General features: G+C 37.5%; 1 protein-coding gene across 8 annotated transcripts in view; it reads left to right on the top strand.

Annotated features, from left to right (window-relative positions):
• The window catches only part of LOC308614815 (ankyrin repeat domain-containing protein 26-like), a 168,724-nt gene that overhangs the window by 75,733 nt on the left and 75,600 nt on the right, over positions 1 to 17,391 (top strand). For all 8 annotated transcript variants that reach the window (XM_081229566.1, XM_081229563.1, XM_081229561.1 and 5 more), the window contains 5 exons: positions 3,049 to 3,110; positions 6,170 to 6,263; positions 8,306 to 8,404; positions 9,020 to 9,048; positions 9,141 to 9,213. In XM_081229566.1, coding sequence (XP_081085692.1) covers positions 3,049 to 3,110; positions 6,170 to 6,263; positions 8,306 to 8,404; positions 9,020 to 9,048; positions 9,141 to 9,213 — 357 coding nt within the window. The remainder of the gene's footprint in view (positions 1 to 3,048; positions 3,111 to 6,169; positions 6,264 to 8,305; positions 8,405 to 9,019; positions 9,049 to 9,140; positions 9,214 to 17,391) is intronic.

The raw sequence follows: 17,391 nt of genomic DNA, 5'->3' as shown, positions 1-17,391 counted from the left end.
AGTGGTTTTTGATATATTCAGAGTTGCCCAACCATCACCACAATCTAATTTTAGAGAATTTTTACCCCCTCCCTCTCTTCTCCAGCTGAAAGAAACCCCAAATCTACTGGCAGTTATTCCCCATTTTCCCTAATCTCTGGCAACCACTAAATTCCTTTCTGTTGCTATGGATCTGCTTATTCTAGACATTTCATATAAAAGCAATCATATAATATGTGATGTTTTGTGATGGGTTTCCTTCACTTAGCACAATATTTTTAAAGTTCATCACTATTCTAGAATATATCACAAAAATTTTAATACTTACGTTTCTAATGCCTCTGGGAAGTTTGTGGCTCCTATGATGATAACTCCTTCGTTGGGTTTAAAACTATTATAAAAAAAAAAGTACCTTTTCATTGAAAATTAAAACAGCACACATGTAGAAATGTTCTATGCAAAACTGTTTATCGTTAATCTTACTAACAGCAAAGAAAAGGGATTGATCTTTTTAATGGCCAAAATGATAAGGCATCTCTAATTGTTTTCTTAAAATGCCAGTGCACTTCAATAAAAGTGTTAATAATAAATCACCAAGTCATCTGTGGTTACATACCTTCATAATAATTTTTCTAGTTAGGAAGAGATGACCTGACACAAAAAGCTTGAGTCCCCAACTAATTTTTGAAAAATATTTTCAAGTTTACCAATTCAAATTATTTGCTCCTTGACTTCCAGAATATCTTATATGACTTTAAGAAACAATTTTTTGATCTACAGCAACACTCAAAATCCAGTTTTATATTTCTTTCGTACATCATAGTAATACTTTAAAATGCCTTATAATTCCATAAACATTCTCTTCTACAATTTCAAACTTGTCTTTTCAGATTAATTTTTGAAAAGGAGTGTTCTTGTAGTCTCTTGAGTTGGTGTTTTACAATTAGATCTTTTCATGAAACTTAAAAATGCGTATTGCTATAATATCTAGGAAATGAATATTTGCACATATTCGTGAAAGGGTATATTTTATATCCTTAAACAAATGTTGCAATATATAATCGAAAAATTGAATCTCATAGTTTTCTTCCCCAGTCTTGTTTATATTTTCAAAAGTTCAGAACTCTGCATAGGTTTGCATCATTAAATTATACCAGGTTAGTATATTTTACAGATATTTATCTTAACATCATATGCTTTTCCTGAATAAGTTTATCTATTACTAATCCAAATGCATTTATCCAAATCTTTCTTCTAAGTCCCCTGGGTGCCTCAAATTTGTTATGCCCCAAACTGAAGACATTGTCCCTGATGCTTTCCTCTTTCCTGACTCTTTGTAAGCTACTCTGTCATCTGTCTTCCCCATCCTAGTAGATAACATCACTGAAATACCAAAGCAGGAAAAATCTTGGACTCCATCCCGCCCTGAAATCACCACATCCTGTTGCTCATCAAGTTCAGTATTTTCTACCTGCTTACCATTTTTCATTTCCTATTACTTTCTCACTTATAATTTTGAAATGCTCTTTTCTAGTTTTGCTCCCCTGATGTTCATCTTTACGTTGCTGCCAGAGTGACCTTTCTAAAATATATTTATGAAGATGTAACACCTCTACTTATGTAGTGGATCCCCATCACATGAAGGAGAAAGTTCATGTTCTAGGAGGACACTTGCTTTTTTTGGTTTGGCTCTGATCCTCCAGTTTTGTCTCTCCATACCATTCCCGGTAACTGTGTTCTAGTTTTCCACGTGACTTGTTATGTTGTTTCACGCCTCGTCCTTTTGCTCAGGCTGCCTTTTCTAGAATCCCCTTCACTTCCCCGCTCTACACTGTGTGTGTCTTTTAAGACACAGACCTGTCTTTGCAGCATTTCCTGAGCTACCCAGATACAGCTGACTCCTCTTTCCTGTGTGCCCTTCCTGTACTCTGTTCACATCAGTTGTAGAGCTGTTGAACGATACTTTGCTTTTCTTACTTGTTTTCATGTAGCTCTACTTCCCCTGGAATACAGAGCAGAATCGGTCTTCTATTTATATTTCCAGCTTTTCTCCCAGTATAGTGCCTATGATTTGCCAGATCCAGTAAATGTTTGTGGTCTTACTGATTGATTGAATGACCAAATGAATGAATATGATGTTTTCTGGAATGAGGTGTTTGTTTTGTTTTGTTTTTATAGGAAGGAGCAACAAATCCAGAAATTGAGGAAAAAGAAAATGATACTGATATTGAACGTGCTCCACAGGAGCAAACAGATCATAAGAATTTGACTTCTTTTTTTTTTTTTTTTTTTTTGCGGTACGCAGGCCTCTCACTGTTATGGCCTCTCCCGTTGCGGAGCACAGGCTCCGGATGCGCAGGCTCAGCGACCATGGCTCACGGGCCCAGCCGCTCCGCGGCATGTGGGACCTTCCCGGACCGGGGGCACGAACCCGTGTCCCCGGCATCGGCAGGCAGACTCTCAACCACTGCGCCACCAGGGAAGCCCAATTTGACTTCTTTTGATGGAGCTCAGAAAAATAATAGGAGTGGTAATTTAGTGAATATTTATGAATTTTTTTCTATGCTTAAAGGCTAGTCTAAAAACATCTAAAGTGTGTAGATCCAAATATACTATCCATTTCTTTCTTTCTTTTTTTTTTTTTTTTTGCGGTACGTGGGCCTCTCACTGCTGTGGCCTCTCCCGATGTGGAGCACAGGCTCCGGATGCGCAGGCCTAGCGGCCACGGCTCACGGGCCCAGCCGCTCTGCGGCATGTGGGATCTTCCCATACCAGGGCACGAATCCGTATCCCCTGCATCGGCAGGCGGACCCTCAACCACTGCGCCACCAGTGAAGCCCTTTTTTTTTTTTTTTCCATTTCTTTTTAAGTATGTTTCTTTTGCTCCGTTTCTTCAGAAGTATCCCAACTACTACCAACTTTTTCTTCCTGAAAATGCCTCAACCCTCTGAAATTCTTTTCTGCTACTTTATTTTATTTAAATATTTGTGGATGGAGATAGACATATATGTATTTAAAATTCATAGTAGTAAATGTTCTCATTAATGTATCTGTGGCTGCATTTTACAGATATGATGTCAGCATTAGGATTAGGAGAAGAGGAAGGTATAGAATCACCTTGGGATTCTGAGGTACTGTCTTCTATTATTATTATTATTTTTTTATTTTAAAATATAAGCACTGAGTGATGTTAAAACATAAAAGGGGGGGTGCTTTGACTTTACTTTCTCACCTTTGCATTTGCCCATCAAAATTTTTTCCTTACATTTTTAACCTGTAATTAATTAAATAATTGTGTGCTAAGTATAATAACTACCACATAGTGCACTTTTGTTAATTTGCAAGATTCACCTAATGAAACCAGTGTAGCACAGAGCAAAAACCAAGGCTTAGAAGCCATAAGGAATCAGTTTGGGTTCTGAAGTTAAATTTATCTAAAAACTGAAGTATTATTCCAGGTCGGCCCATGGCCAAATGTATGTTTCTTTTTTCTTCTCTTTTTTTAAAAAATTTTTGTTGGAGTATAGTTGATTTACAATGTTGTGTTAGTTTCTGATATACAGCAGAGTGAATCAGTTATACATATATCCACTCTTTTTTCGATTCCTTCCCCATATAGGCCATTACAGAGTATTCAGTAGAGTTCTCTGTGCTATACAGTAGGTCCTTATTATTGATCTATTTTATATATAGTAGGGTGTATCTGTCAGTCCCAGTCTCCCAAGCAAATGTATGTTTCTTTGGTACATATGGATGTGTAAAACTCCTAGTGAGGTTCAGAGAGAAACAGGTTGAAATGTAGTTTTTTACCACTTAGACCTGAAAAAGATAGTGCCTGAGACTTGAAAGTATTATTACATTTGGATTTCCAAATAGATCTGCAAGGAACGTTTCAAGAGAAGCAAAAGAATGGGGAATAATAAGTATGTGGCATTATAATAACAACAGTTAGGTTTAGCGATGTTTTAATAAGTACACACCATTTTGGATAAACTAGTGTGTGTTGAGTACCTTAATGGCAGCCATACTTGAAGTAACGTAAATATAAAGTAATGATGAGCTGTTGTAAGGTGACAGCTATGGAAAGAGATAAGAAGGGCCTGATCTGTAAGATATAGGCAGCTGCTGCAGTGATACAGCACTGTGTTTAAAGTCAAAAGACATGGTAGCATCCTGGTTCTGTCACTGGCTGTGGGATCTCGGAAAGACATGTCTACCCTGGTTGAGTGTCAGTGACCTCCTTCGTAAAAATGGTACTGGTACCCACTTCTCAGGTATGTGTAGGGAACAGATGTGGTAAGAGCTGTGAACACACCTTGTAAACTGTAAAGGGTGCTATAGAAATGTAAGACAAAAATGATCACAGTGAATGGACATATATACACTACCAAACGTAAGGTAGATAGATAGTGGGAAGCAGCCGCAGAGCACAGGGAGATCAGCTCGGTGCTTTGTGACCGCCTGGACGGGTGGGATGGGGAGGGTGGGAGGGAGGGAGATGCATGAGGGAAGGGATGTGGGAACAGATGTATATGTATGACTGATTCACTTTTGTTATAAAGCAGAAACTAATTAAAAAAATGATCACAGTGGCAATTAGTGACTCACTAAATGCTGGGGCACTTTTTTAAAACCTGAAGGACAATAAAATGACAGTAGTGTTAAGAATAGGAAAATTAGAACGGGCATGTGGATTTCTAGCTTGGGGTATGTTAAGTTTCTATAGACTGTTATCAGAGATCTCCTATAGGTATCAAGTGCTTTGGTACTTGAGGTCCTCTCGACATTTTAAATGTTTTGGTCTTAAATAAATTCCTGTTATTGAATACCAACTATGTACTGGGCAGTTAGACACTGACTGTACCAATTGAGGGGTTAGGCTGTAGTGGTGGGAACCAAACAGGAATCCTTTATAAGTCACTGTTAAGTCCTTCATGTAAAGAAAATGGAGAGGGCTTCCCTGGTGGCGCAGTGGTTGAGAGTCCACCTGCCGATGCAGGGGACACAGGTTCGTGCCCCGGTCCGGGAAGATCCCACGTACCGCGGAGCGGCTGCGCCCGTGAGCCATGGCCGCTAAGCCTGCGCGTCCGGAGCCTGTGCTCCTCAACGGGAGAGGCCACAACAGTGAGAGGCAAAGAACATGGAGAATGTTACGTCAGACAACATTGAGCGAGTTTGTAGTTAGGATGGGGATGGGGGTGGGCGTGGAATTTAGGTAGTCAGAAAAGATCTGCATGTGAGAAAAGCTACCAAGGGGAGAATGGGAAGGAGCCAGTCACGTGAGGGTCCAGGGGAGGGACGTTCTGGACAGAGAGAGCAGCGGATCCCATCTGTTCGTCATTACACTCTCGCATCTTGGAAGGACCAGGAAACAGGAAGTGGGGTAACTGTCCTTACAATCACTTTTATCGTTGTTGTATGTAGAAAATAAAATGTGCATAAGAAAAGCTTGGCACATTTAGATGATTACTAAATAAAAGTTTTTATTCTTCCCTTATTAAAGCTTGCTGTACTTTTTTGAAGAGTTGCATAACTATATTTAAATTTTCTGCTATTATTTAAACATAAAAGTTTTTCTTACTACTTCGCTATTTTATTCAACTATTTTTCCTATCAATAAAAATTTTATCAAATAACAGATTCTTATAAGCCCTTGTTTACCTAAATGAAGCAGCTTCTACAGTGTTCTGTTTATGCTCAACATGACATACTTCATGGTTTCTTTTCATGCCAAGTATATTATTTTAATACTAAAAAATTTCTGTCTTTAGAAATATTTTAAATTTATAGCAAGTGTACTTATTAAAGAATTTATTTAAACACATATTTTTTAAAAATACTCTCTTCTTTTGCCAAGGAATGCAAAGTAGAGTTAGGTGTTTTGAAGGTAATTCTTTGCTGAAATGTGCCTGTAAGTCAGGCACATTTTTTGTCTGTGAAAATAATTCCTCTGGCTTTCCATGCTCAGTTTACAGAGTCAGTAGCCAAATGAGGATAAAAGATAGACTTGATCTAGAGAGTGTATATGAAGTTTTCTATTTCAATGTTTGGGTTTTCAATGCATGCTTCTCTTATTTTTAAATCTAATTGCTTGTAAAGTAGGAAAATTTTAAAAAGTAGGGTATTTTCAGCTATTAGAAGGGGATTAGGAAAGCTTTATGCAACTCATTATTAATATCAATTTTAACAGAGTATCTCTGAGAGTCTTCCAGAGAAGTATGCTGATCATTTATCTGGAGCTGCAGGTCAAAGAGGAAAAAATATATTAAATGGACAAGTAGAAGGTAAGAACTATATTTTTATGAAAAAGTCATTTGACAGCATGTTGGTTTAAAATGGGAATTCTGATATATTCTAACAGCCGAAGAAAATCACCTGTCGGTTAAGAGGAAGAATCATTCCTCACACTGATTTCAAGTTGAACTGAGCCTGTCTCATTCTGGAAAAGAAGTGCTGTATCAGAAGAACTAAGCAGCTATGTCTTTTTGTCTTGTCAAAAATCCATCAGCAGTTTTTAGGCAGTTTTTATTTGGCCAAAAAGCAGTGCTTGAATACTTAACTGTGTGCTGTGTTCTATTTAAGCTCTGAGTGTCCAGATGTTCTTTTGTAGACAACATGCCATGATATAATCATCTATCTCCATGTCTGTTACCAAGTTACACTGTGAAGTGTGCCACCCTTTTGAGGTGGTCCTCAAAGACACAGTTTGCTTGTTGTTGAACCAAGTGTTCTAAAGCATGTACCTGAAGTTCTATCATTTTTTATTCTAAAAAGCTATGCAGCTTATATTCTGAAAACTATTAAAAACATAACACTGTTGATGTAAAAAAAAAAAAAAAGAAAATCACCTGTCAAATGCATAGTGAGGAAAAAGACGAGAAAAGGAGGGAAGCTGTGTATCTTATCTGGTGTCAGCCACAGATTAAATTGAGAGTCCCCTTTCAGGAGCTAAATTATTAGTTCCGTTTCAAGGTACTCTACAACCTAAGGAAAGTCGGGAAATGAGGAAGAGGAAAGAAGGACTAAAGAATGAGAGAGGCAGAGGTTACAGGGAGTAAATGAAGGAAAAGGAAGCAGGGGTCTGTGGAGGACGGGGGCAAAGTAAAATAGGTCTTTAGAAAAGGGAAGCGAAGAGTATTTGAAACGTGAGACAAATTTGAAGTGAGCTTCCAGCACCGAAACTTGTCAGAGACGAACAGCAAAGCTTTCCCACTCTTACTGTGGGAATGTAGAAGCAGACTGATAGATCAGAGTCTCTCAAATTTTCATTAGTCCCCTGGGGACCTTGTGAAAAGTGCACATGCTGAGCAGCAGGTCTGGGATTGTGCATTTCTGACAAGCTCTCAGAGTAGCAAGGGTGTAGGCTTGCATTGAGAGAAATCTGGAAGAGGAGCCACTGGATAGTTCAAGACAGAACAGGATCAAGGAAAAGCATTATTTTGTTTTTCTTTCTGAGTGTGTTTATAGCCAGAGGGTAGCAAAGCGTTGAAGTAGAACTTATAGAGGTAAGGTGCCACTGCTAAGCAAAGAGGAAAAAAGAAGTGGTGGGGATGATCCATAAAAAGAATGTCAAAGGGGGAGAATTAAGACCACAGATCCAGAGACTACCTTTGAAGAGGAAAGAATATAGTGAAAGGAAAGAGGGGGGAAAGAAGGGTGTTAGGGAGGTGATTGTGGAGGTGATGAGGAAACTTGAGAGAACTCTCGTTAGATGACTTCAGTGTATTTACACTGAAACAAGGTTAGGTCATTGCTGCTCCAGAGAATACTGGAAGCAGGAGTGGGTGCTAGAATTGAGGTAAACCCCAGCTCCTCCTTGTAACTATCAGGCATCAAAGATATATGTTGTGTTGGTATGTGTTATTCAAGTGAGATTAATTTGAATATGGAAGCATTGGCTGTTTTTTTTTTTTTTTAAGATAGGTTTGTTTGTTTGTTTTTTTTTTTGGCTGCTTGACTTGGCATGTGGGATCTTAATTTCCCCGACCAGGGATTGAACCCGTGCCCCCTGCAGTAGAAGCATGGGGTCTTCACCACTGGACTGCCAGGGGAGTCCCTAAGATAGCTAATTTTTTGCTGATAATTGTTTCACAAAAATCCTTTTAAACATTAGCATGATATATTGAACCAAACTAATTTTGGAAACAAAAGAAATTAATAGGGTTCATTCCCTAAATGCTAAAATTGTTATTTTCAGTAAATACTACACTGATTTTGAAATATGAAAGATTTTTAATATCTAATAATTCTGTGGCAGTAAAATTTACTTTTTCCTTTTTGATAATCGTACTTCGATGTTGAAAACTTATAATACGTTATTTCTTAGATGTGCCTTATATACCTTCTTGCATGAGTGGATCGAGAAACTTTAAGATGACTAAACTAGAGGATCCAAGAAATGTAGGCATACCAGTAGCCCACATGGGTATGTAAAAAATGAATATTTTTATGAACTATAATTCTACAAGTGTATATCCAAGCTGATCAGTTCATAACACTTTCTCTGATGAGAAATGAATTATACATTCAACTGAACTGTCATCCCAACTGTGCACTTCCTAAATTACAGGACAAATTGAAGAACATGATAAATACTTGTAGTATAATGGTGTAAATGATGCTGCTGTATTGCATTCAAGATGTGCTGCTGCATTTTACCATCAGCTTTCACATTTACCTTCTCGGGGTCATGATTTGTTGCTCTGATTAAAGATCACTTTTCTCCTCATCAATCAGCATGTTCACATGGGTACATGTGCATTTTTATATATTTTAAAGGCTTTTGGAACATAATCTTACTTTTGAAATCTTAACTGCATGTTTTGTTAAACCTGTACTCCTATTTTTTCTTCAGTATCTATAGTGGATTCATATGTCTGTCTTGTTGCAGTCCTAACTTCCCCAAGAAACAAAACACCAAAACCTAAAATATTCACTGCCAAGGCCAAGCATGAGGATTCTGCTCAGTACTAACTGCATGAATATATAGTTGGCTTTCATAGTTACGTGTAATTGATTCTATGTCCCTTTTGCCTTTTAGATTCTCCTGAAAAATATCCTCACTTGAAGGTAAAAACTTATACTTTTGTCTTCAATTATTAACTACAGATTGTATCAAATGTACATTATTTATTAATCAACTTGTTTCAAAACCCATTCAGCCTGCAGTTGGAGTGAAAGATTCTGTTCCTAATAAAGCAGTAGGAATGAAGGATTTACAAACAGCCAGATCAGGTAAATTTTGCAGTGCAAATTTCACTCTGGAAAGAGGTACACTAAAATATTTGAAACACTCACAGCCTTCATATTCCTAATTCTTTTTTCTTTTGTTTTTGCAAGTTTAATTGAAGGATTTGACATAAATAAGGCACATGTTATTGTTGGTATCCATGTTTTGAAAAAAAGATATTTACAAGCATAAGAAAAAAATATTTTTAAAATGTAAGCTTTAACTCAGATGTTTCTGTGTATGTTTCAATACCCTAAAGTTCTCAGTTTGGAATCTCTATACTTCTTAGGGATTCTCAGATGTAAATTATTAGATTCTAAGATTTTTCCAGTTTTATAAAATGCTTATTTGAATTCTGACCTTAACCTAGAGTAAAGCTTCTCTTGCTAACATGGCAATTGTAGTTCAACTTTAATTATTTCATTTTAGTGGTGTTACACGGATGAGCTTAAGCCAACCAGATGTTTTGATTAGCAGACTCTGTGTGTGTGTGTGTGTGTGTGTGTGGTCTTTGATTATTAAAAGTGGGGGAAAGTAATCATACCTTAATGATGATTTGATAGACACAATCTTTCAAAACAGTAATTCTGAAAGGTTTTGGCTTTAACATCCTTTTATTTATTTGTTTGTTATTTTTTTATGATCCAGATATAGGATCCTTTTATACTTTTAAAAATTATTGAGAATTCCAAGGAACTTTTGTTTAAGTAGGTTGTATCTACTGATGTTTACTGTATTGGAAAATAAAACTGAAAAATTTAAAATACAAGCACACACAGTCATACATTCTATTAGCCATTAGAAGTATGATGTTATCACATATCTTGTCTCTGGAAATCGCCTCTGTACACTTAAAACACAATGAGAATGAAAATAACGTTTACTGTTATTGTGAAATAGTTTTGACCTCTTGGACCCCTTGAACGGTTGAGTCTTGGGACTCCAGGGATGCTCAGGTGACACTTGAGAACCACTTTTAAACCATTTACAGAGCTCATGGATGTGAAATGATAAAGGGACGCTTGTGATGAAACAGGCTTTAAACTTTCACTTTTACATTTCTTGCTTTTTTCTTTGATTTGTCTTTTTTTTCATATATATACAGCAGGTTCTTATTAGTCATCAATTTTATACACATCAGTGTATACATGTCATTCCCAATTGCCCAATTCATCCAACCACCGTCCCCAACCCCCTGCGGTTTTCCCCCCTTGGTGTCCATACGTTTGTTCTCTACAACTGTGCCTCAATTTCTGGCCTGCCAACCAGTTCACCTGTACCATTTTTATAGGTTCCACATATATGCGTTAATATACGATATTTGTTTTTCTCTTCCTGACTTACTTCACTCTGTATGACAGTCTCTAGATCCATCCACGTCTGAACAAATGACCCAATTTCATTCCTTTTTATGGTTGAGTAATATTCCATTGTATATATGTACCCCATCTTCTTTATCCCTTCGTCTGTTGATGGGCATTTAGGTTGCTTCCATGACCTGCCTACGTTAAATAGTGCTGCAATGAACATTGGGGTGCATGTGTCTTTTTGAATTATGGTTTTCTCTGGGTATATGCCCAGTAGTGGGACTGCTGGATCATATGGTAATCCTATTTTTAGTTTTTTAAGGAACCTCCATACTGTTCTCCATAGTGGCTGTATCAGTTACATTCCCACCATCAGTGCAAGAGGTTTCTCTTTTTTCCATACCCTATCCAGCCTTTGTTGTTTGTACATTTTCTGATGAAGCCCATTCTAACTGGTGTGAGGTGATACCTCATTCTAGTTTTGATTTGTATTTCTCTAATAATTAGTGATGTTGAACAGCTTTTCATGTGCTTCTTGGCCATCTGTATGTCTTCTTTGGAGAACTGTCTATCTAGGTCTTCTGCCCATTTTTGGATTGGGTTGTTTGTTTTTTTAATATTGAGCTGCATGAGCTGATTATATATTTTGGAGATTAATCCTTTCTCCGTTGATTTGTTTGCAAATATTTTCTCCCATTCTGAGGGTTGTCTTTTTATCTTGTTTATGGTTTCCTTTCTTGTGCAAAAGTTTTGAAGTTTCACTAGATCCCATTTGTTTATTTTTGTTTTTATTTACATTACTCTAGGAGGTGGATCAAAAAAGATCTTGCTATGATTAATGTCAAAGAGTGTTCTTCCTATGTTTTCCTCTAAGAGATTTATAGTGTCCAGTCTTACATTTAGGTCTCTAATCCATTTTGAGTTTAATTTTGTGTATGGTGTTAGGGAGTGTTCTAATATCATTCTTTCCATGTATCTGTCCAGTTTTCCCAGCACCACTTATTGAAGAGACTGTCTTTTCTCCATTGTATATCCTTGCCTCCTTTGTCATAGATTAGTTGAGCATAGGTGTGTGGGTTTCCCTCTGGGCTTTCTATCTTGTTCCATTGATCTATGTTTCTGTTTTTCTGCCAGTACCATATTGTCTTGATTACTGTAGCTTTGTAATATAGCCTGACGTCAGGGAGTCTGATTCCTCCAGCTGCGTTTTTTTCCCTCAAGACTGCTTTGGGTATTCCGGGTCTTTTTTGTCTCCATACAAATTGTAAGATTTTTTGTTCTAGTTCTGTAAAAAATGCCATTGGTAATTTGATAGGTATTGCATTGAATCTGTACATTGCTTTGGGTAGTATAGTCATTTTCACAATATTGATTCTTCCAATCCAAGAACATGGTTTATCTCTCCATCTGTTGGTATCATCTTTAATTTCTTTCATCAGTGTCTTATACTTTTCTGCATACAGATCTTTTGTCTCCCTAGGTAGGTTTATTCCTAGGTATTTTATTCTTTTTGTTGCAATGGTAAATGAGAGTGTTTCCTTAATTTCTCTTTCATATTTTTCATCATTAGTGTATAGGAATGCAAGAGATTTCGGTGCATTAATTTTGTATCCTGCAACTTTACCAAATTCTTTGATTAGCTCTAGTAGTTTTCTGGTGGCATCTTTAGGATTCTCTATGTATGGTATCATGTCATCTGCAAACAGTGACAGTTTTACTTCTTCTTTTGCAATTTATATTCCTTTTATTTCTTTTTCTTCTCTGATTGCTGAGGCTAGGACTTCCAAAGCTATGTTGAATAATAGTGGTGAGAGTGGACATTCTTGTCTTGTTCCTGATCTTAGAGGAAATGCTTTCAGTTTTTCACCATTGAGAATGATGTTTGCTGTGGGTTTGTAATATATGACCTTTATTATGTTGAGGTACGTTCCCTCTATGCCCACTTTCTGGAGAGTTTTTATCATAAATTGGTGTTGAATTTTGTTGAAAGCTTTTTCTGCATCTATTGAGATGATCATATGGTTTTTATTCTTCAATTTGTTAATATGGTGTATCACATTGATTGATTTGTGTATACTGAAGAATCCTTGCATCCCTGGGATAAATCCCAGTTGATCATGGTGTATGATCCTTTTAATGCATTGTTGGATTCTGTTTGCTAGTATTTTGCTGAGGATTTTTGCATCTATCTTCATCAGTGATATTGGTCTGTAATTTTCTTTTTTTGCCGTTTCTTTGTCTGGTTTTGGTATCAGGGTGATGGTGGCCTCGTAAAATGTGTTTGGGAGTGCTCCTTCCTCTGCAATTTTTTGGAAGAGTTTGAGAAGGATGGGTGTTAGCTCTCCTCTAAATGTTTGATAAAATTCGCCTGTGAAGCCATCTGCTCCTGGACTTTTGTTTGTTGGAAGATTTTTCATCACAGCTTCAATTTCATTACTTGTGATTGGTCTGTTCATATTTTCTGTTTCTCCTGGTTCAGTCTTGGAAGGTTATACCTTTCTAAGAATTTGTCCATTTCTTCCAGGTTGTCCATTTTATTGGCCTAGAGTTGCTTGTAGTAGTCTCTTAAGATGCTTTGTCTTTCTGCGGTGTCTGTTGTAACTTCTCCTTTTTCGTTTCTAATTTTATTGATTTGAGTCCTCCCCCTCTTTTTCTTGATGAGTCTGGCTAATGGTTTATCAATTTTGTTTATCTCCTCAAAGAACCAGCTTTTAGTTTTATTGATCTTTGCTATTGTTTTCTTTGTGTCTATTTCATTTATTTCTGCTCTGATCTTTATGTTTTCTTTCCTTCTGCTAACTTTGGGTTTTGTTTGTTCTTCTTTCTCTAGTTCCTTTAGGTATAAAGTTATTTTATTTATTTGAGATTTTTCTTGTTTCTTGAGGTAGGCTTGTATAGCTATAAACTTCCCTCTTAAGACTGCTTTTGCTGCATCCCATAGGTTTTGGATTGTTGTGTTTTCATTGTCATTTGTCTCTAGGTATTTTTTGATTTCCTCTTGGATTTCTTCAGTGATCTCTTGGTTATTTAGTAATTTACTGTTTAGCCTCCATGTGTTTGTGTATTTTATGTTTTTCCACTGTAATTCATTTCTAATCTCATAGTGTTGTGGTCAGAAAAGATGCTTGATATGATTTCAATTTTCTTAAATTTACTGAGGCTTGGTTTGTGACCCAAGATGTGATTTATCCTGGAGAATGTTCTGTGCGCACTTGAGAAGAAAGTGTAATCTGCTGTTTTTGGATGGAATGTCCTATGAATATCAATTAAATCTATCTGGCCTATTGTGTCATTTCAAGCTTCTGTTTCCTTATTTATTTACATTTTGGATGATCTGTCCATTGGTGCAAGTGAGGTGTTAAAGTCCCCCACTATTATTGTGTTACTGTTGATTTCCTCTTTTACAGCTGTTAGCCGTTGCCTTATATATTGAGGTGGTCCTATGTTGGGTGCATATATATTTATAATTGTTATATATTCTTCTTGGATTGATCCCTTGACCATTATGTAGTGTCCTTCCTTGTCTTTCGTAACATTCTTTATTTTAAAGTCTATTTTATCTGATATGAGTATTGCTACTCCAACTTTCTTTTGATTTCCATTTGCATGGAATATCTTTTTCCATCCCCTCACTTTCAGTCTGTATGTGTCCGTAGGTCTGAAGTGGGGCTCTTGTAGACAGCATATATATGGGTCTTGTGTTTGTATCCATTCAGCAAGCCTGTGTCTTTTGGTTGGAGCATTTAATCCATTCACATTTAAGGTAATTATCAATATGTATGTTCCTATGACCATTTTCTTAATTCTTTTGTGTTTGTTTTTTTTTTCACACTTTAAAAACTTTATTTATATAAAAAAACTCATTTGTTTTTAAAAGCATTAACAAGAGAGAAAGAAAAACAGAAAGGGTATGGAGCAGAAGACATGCCCCTTAATAGTGTTTGGTGGGAAGGTGGGATTTTTGGTTCTCTGAAATTGAACGTTCTGTGTTTATATAAGTGAAAAGGAAAAAACAAACAGTTAAAGGTCCCCCAAAGCCCATGGCTGTTCTATTACCCACACCCCACCGACAAAAAGAGCACCAGGAAAAGAGCAGCAGAAGACAAGAGAAATGAAGAGTGGAGCCACATCTGGATGGGGGCGATTTCCCTTGTGCAGTATGCTCTTAGGGTCACAGAGAGGAAAAGGCTCCTTTTTTCCAGAAAAGGAGTGGGACGAAATGTGAAGGGGAAAAGGGGTAAATAAGGAATTTTAATGCAGAGGGGAAGGGGGGTGGTGGGTTGTGCACTTTTCTCCTACCCCAAAGCCTCAATATATAAAGGAAGGGGGAGGGAGGAGGATAAAGATTTCCAGTTGCATTAAACAGAGCTTTTAGATTAAGGGGAGGAGTAAAAGGCAAATAAGGGAAAGGGTTAAAAAAAAAATCAACCGCATAGCAGCTGATTCCTCTAGCCCAACCTGCTAATATACACTAAACTAAAAGGAGGAGGTACAGGGGTGGTGGGGGGTTGGCGAGGGGGATATGGACACGACTTCCCTATAACCCCTTCAGAGACGACAGTCATTCTGGGCAGCTAAGGAGTAAGAGCCACACCACTCACTCCTCCCACCAATCTCATCTGGAGGTTCATCAGAACAGGATTTTTGCAAAATCCCAACATATACAGTCGAGAAAAACCTTCTGTGGCTAAAATTAGAGGCTATTCCAATTCCCAGTGGAGAGACTGAGGTTCTCTAGGTCATCTCTCCTCTTCTTTCTGCTATTTAGGGCCAAGAAGTAGGTAAGAAAGCAACAAATTTACTACATTTTGACAGAATTAAACTTGTATTATTTTGAAGGAGCCTGTGATTAAGAGTGATAAATGCGTACTGTCATCCCTAGAGCAACTGCTAAGACATAACTCACAATAGGAGGAACAGGGAATTTCCTGTTAGTCCAGTGGTTAGAACTCCGTGCTCTCACTGCCAAGGGCCCGGGTTCAATTCCTGTTGGGGAACTAAGATCCCACAAGCCATGCTGTGCAGCCAGAAAAGAAGAAGAGGAACACAGGGATCTCTTTAGATATGAGAAAAACAGAAAACAAATAGCAAATGGCAGATGTAAAAACAACTACATAAATATTAAATATGAAGGAACTAAACACCCTACTCAAACAACAGAGATTTTCACACTGGATTAAAAAAAAACAAGATTGGGCTTCCCTGGTGGCACACTGGTTGAGAGTCCGCCTGCCGATGCAGGGGACATGGGTTCGTGCCCTGGTCCGGGAAGATCCCACATGCCGCGGAGCAGCTGGGCCCATGAGCCATGGCCTCTGAGCCTGCGCGTCCGGAGCCTGTGCTCCGCAACGGGAGAGGCCAGAACAGTGAGAGGCCTGCGTACCACCAAAAAACCAAAAAAACCCAAAAAAACCCAAGATCCATATGATAAAGGACTTCTCTTTAGAATATATGATCTCTTACAACACAGAAGACAACAACCCAAATAGGGGAGGGAGGATTTCAACAGACATTTCTCCAAAGACGATATACAAATGACCAAAAGCCTAGCAGAGGATGTTCAAAATCACTAGTCCTGGGGCTTCCCTGGTGGCGCAGAGGTTGAGAGTCCGCCTGCAGATGCAGGGGACACGGGTTCATGCCCCGGTCGGGGAGGATCCCACATGCCGCGGAGCGGCTAGGCCCGTGAGCCATGGCCGCTGAGCCTGTGCGTCCGGAGCCTGCGCTCCGCAAGGGGAGAGGCCACAACAGTGAGAGGCCCGCATAACGCAAAAAAAAAAAAAAAAAAAAAAAAAAAAAATCACTAGTCCTAGGGAAATGTAAATTAAATCCACAATGAGATTCTACTTCATACCCACTAGATTGGCTTTGTCAAAAAGACAAGACTATAAGAAACACTGTACAAGACATGGAGAAACGGGAACCTTCATACACTGGTAGTTGGAACATTATAGTTACTTTCAAAACAGTTCATCAGGTTCTTAAAAAGTTAAACAGAAACTCACCACATCACACAGCAATTTCTAGAAGTCTACCAAGACAAATGAAAACGTGTCCACGCAAAGACATGTCTACTCATATATATATAAACACAGAGAGAAGGGGAGGGAAGGAGGGAGGGAGGGAAGAGAGGAGGAAGGGAGAAAGGAAGCAGGGGCAATAAAAAACGGGCAAATGAAAATAACTGGTATATCAGAATCAAGGGTATATGAGAATTCCTTGTATTATTCTGGTAATGTTTCTCTAAGTTTGAAAGTACATCAAAATTTTAAACTACCCAAATAAAGGGCAAGAATATCATGTAGCAAGCTCCCTCTACCAACCTCAACGAAGACCATATACAGCTTAAAAGTTACTAGAAAACTGTAGGTAATTTTAATAAAATCACTTCAAGAATATAGTATGGTTGTAAAACCACTACAATGTGCTCTAAAATAATTTTTCTACTGAGTTAAATAAAGTCATCTGTAAATTCTGTAACAACACATTCATATTCACAAAATCTGACTGAAAAATAAACACAACTTTCCATTTCTAACACAGCATAATTCAAAAGTTCACTCTGAATGGGACTGGGTTTTTGGTTTTATTTTGGTTTTAACGCAAAGCATAATTACACAGTTATTCATAATTTGAGGTGTGTTACTTGTTTATTTAACAAAATACTGCTGCTCTGAAATAAACTTCATTTTCAGAGTGATAGTAATGTTAAAAAAAAAAGACCATGAAAATGCAAGCTGCATTTTAAAAAGCTTATAATAATCATTTAAATTCCGATGGTATCTGTAGGTTCACAATTCTCTACTGTTAGATTTTTTTAAAAAAACACTTTATATATGGTCAATCTAGATCATAATTAAGTGCATCTTAATGAAG

The sequence above is a fragment of the Mesoplodon bidens genome (genome assembly GCF_964165515.1).
Source record: "Mesoplodon bidens genome assembly, chromosome: 3".
NCBI classification, from domain to species: Eukaryota; Metazoa; Chordata; class Mammalia; order Artiodactyla; family Ziphiidae; genus Mesoplodon; species Mesoplodon bidens.
This window is presented reverse-complemented; position numbering and strand designations above follow the sequence as displayed.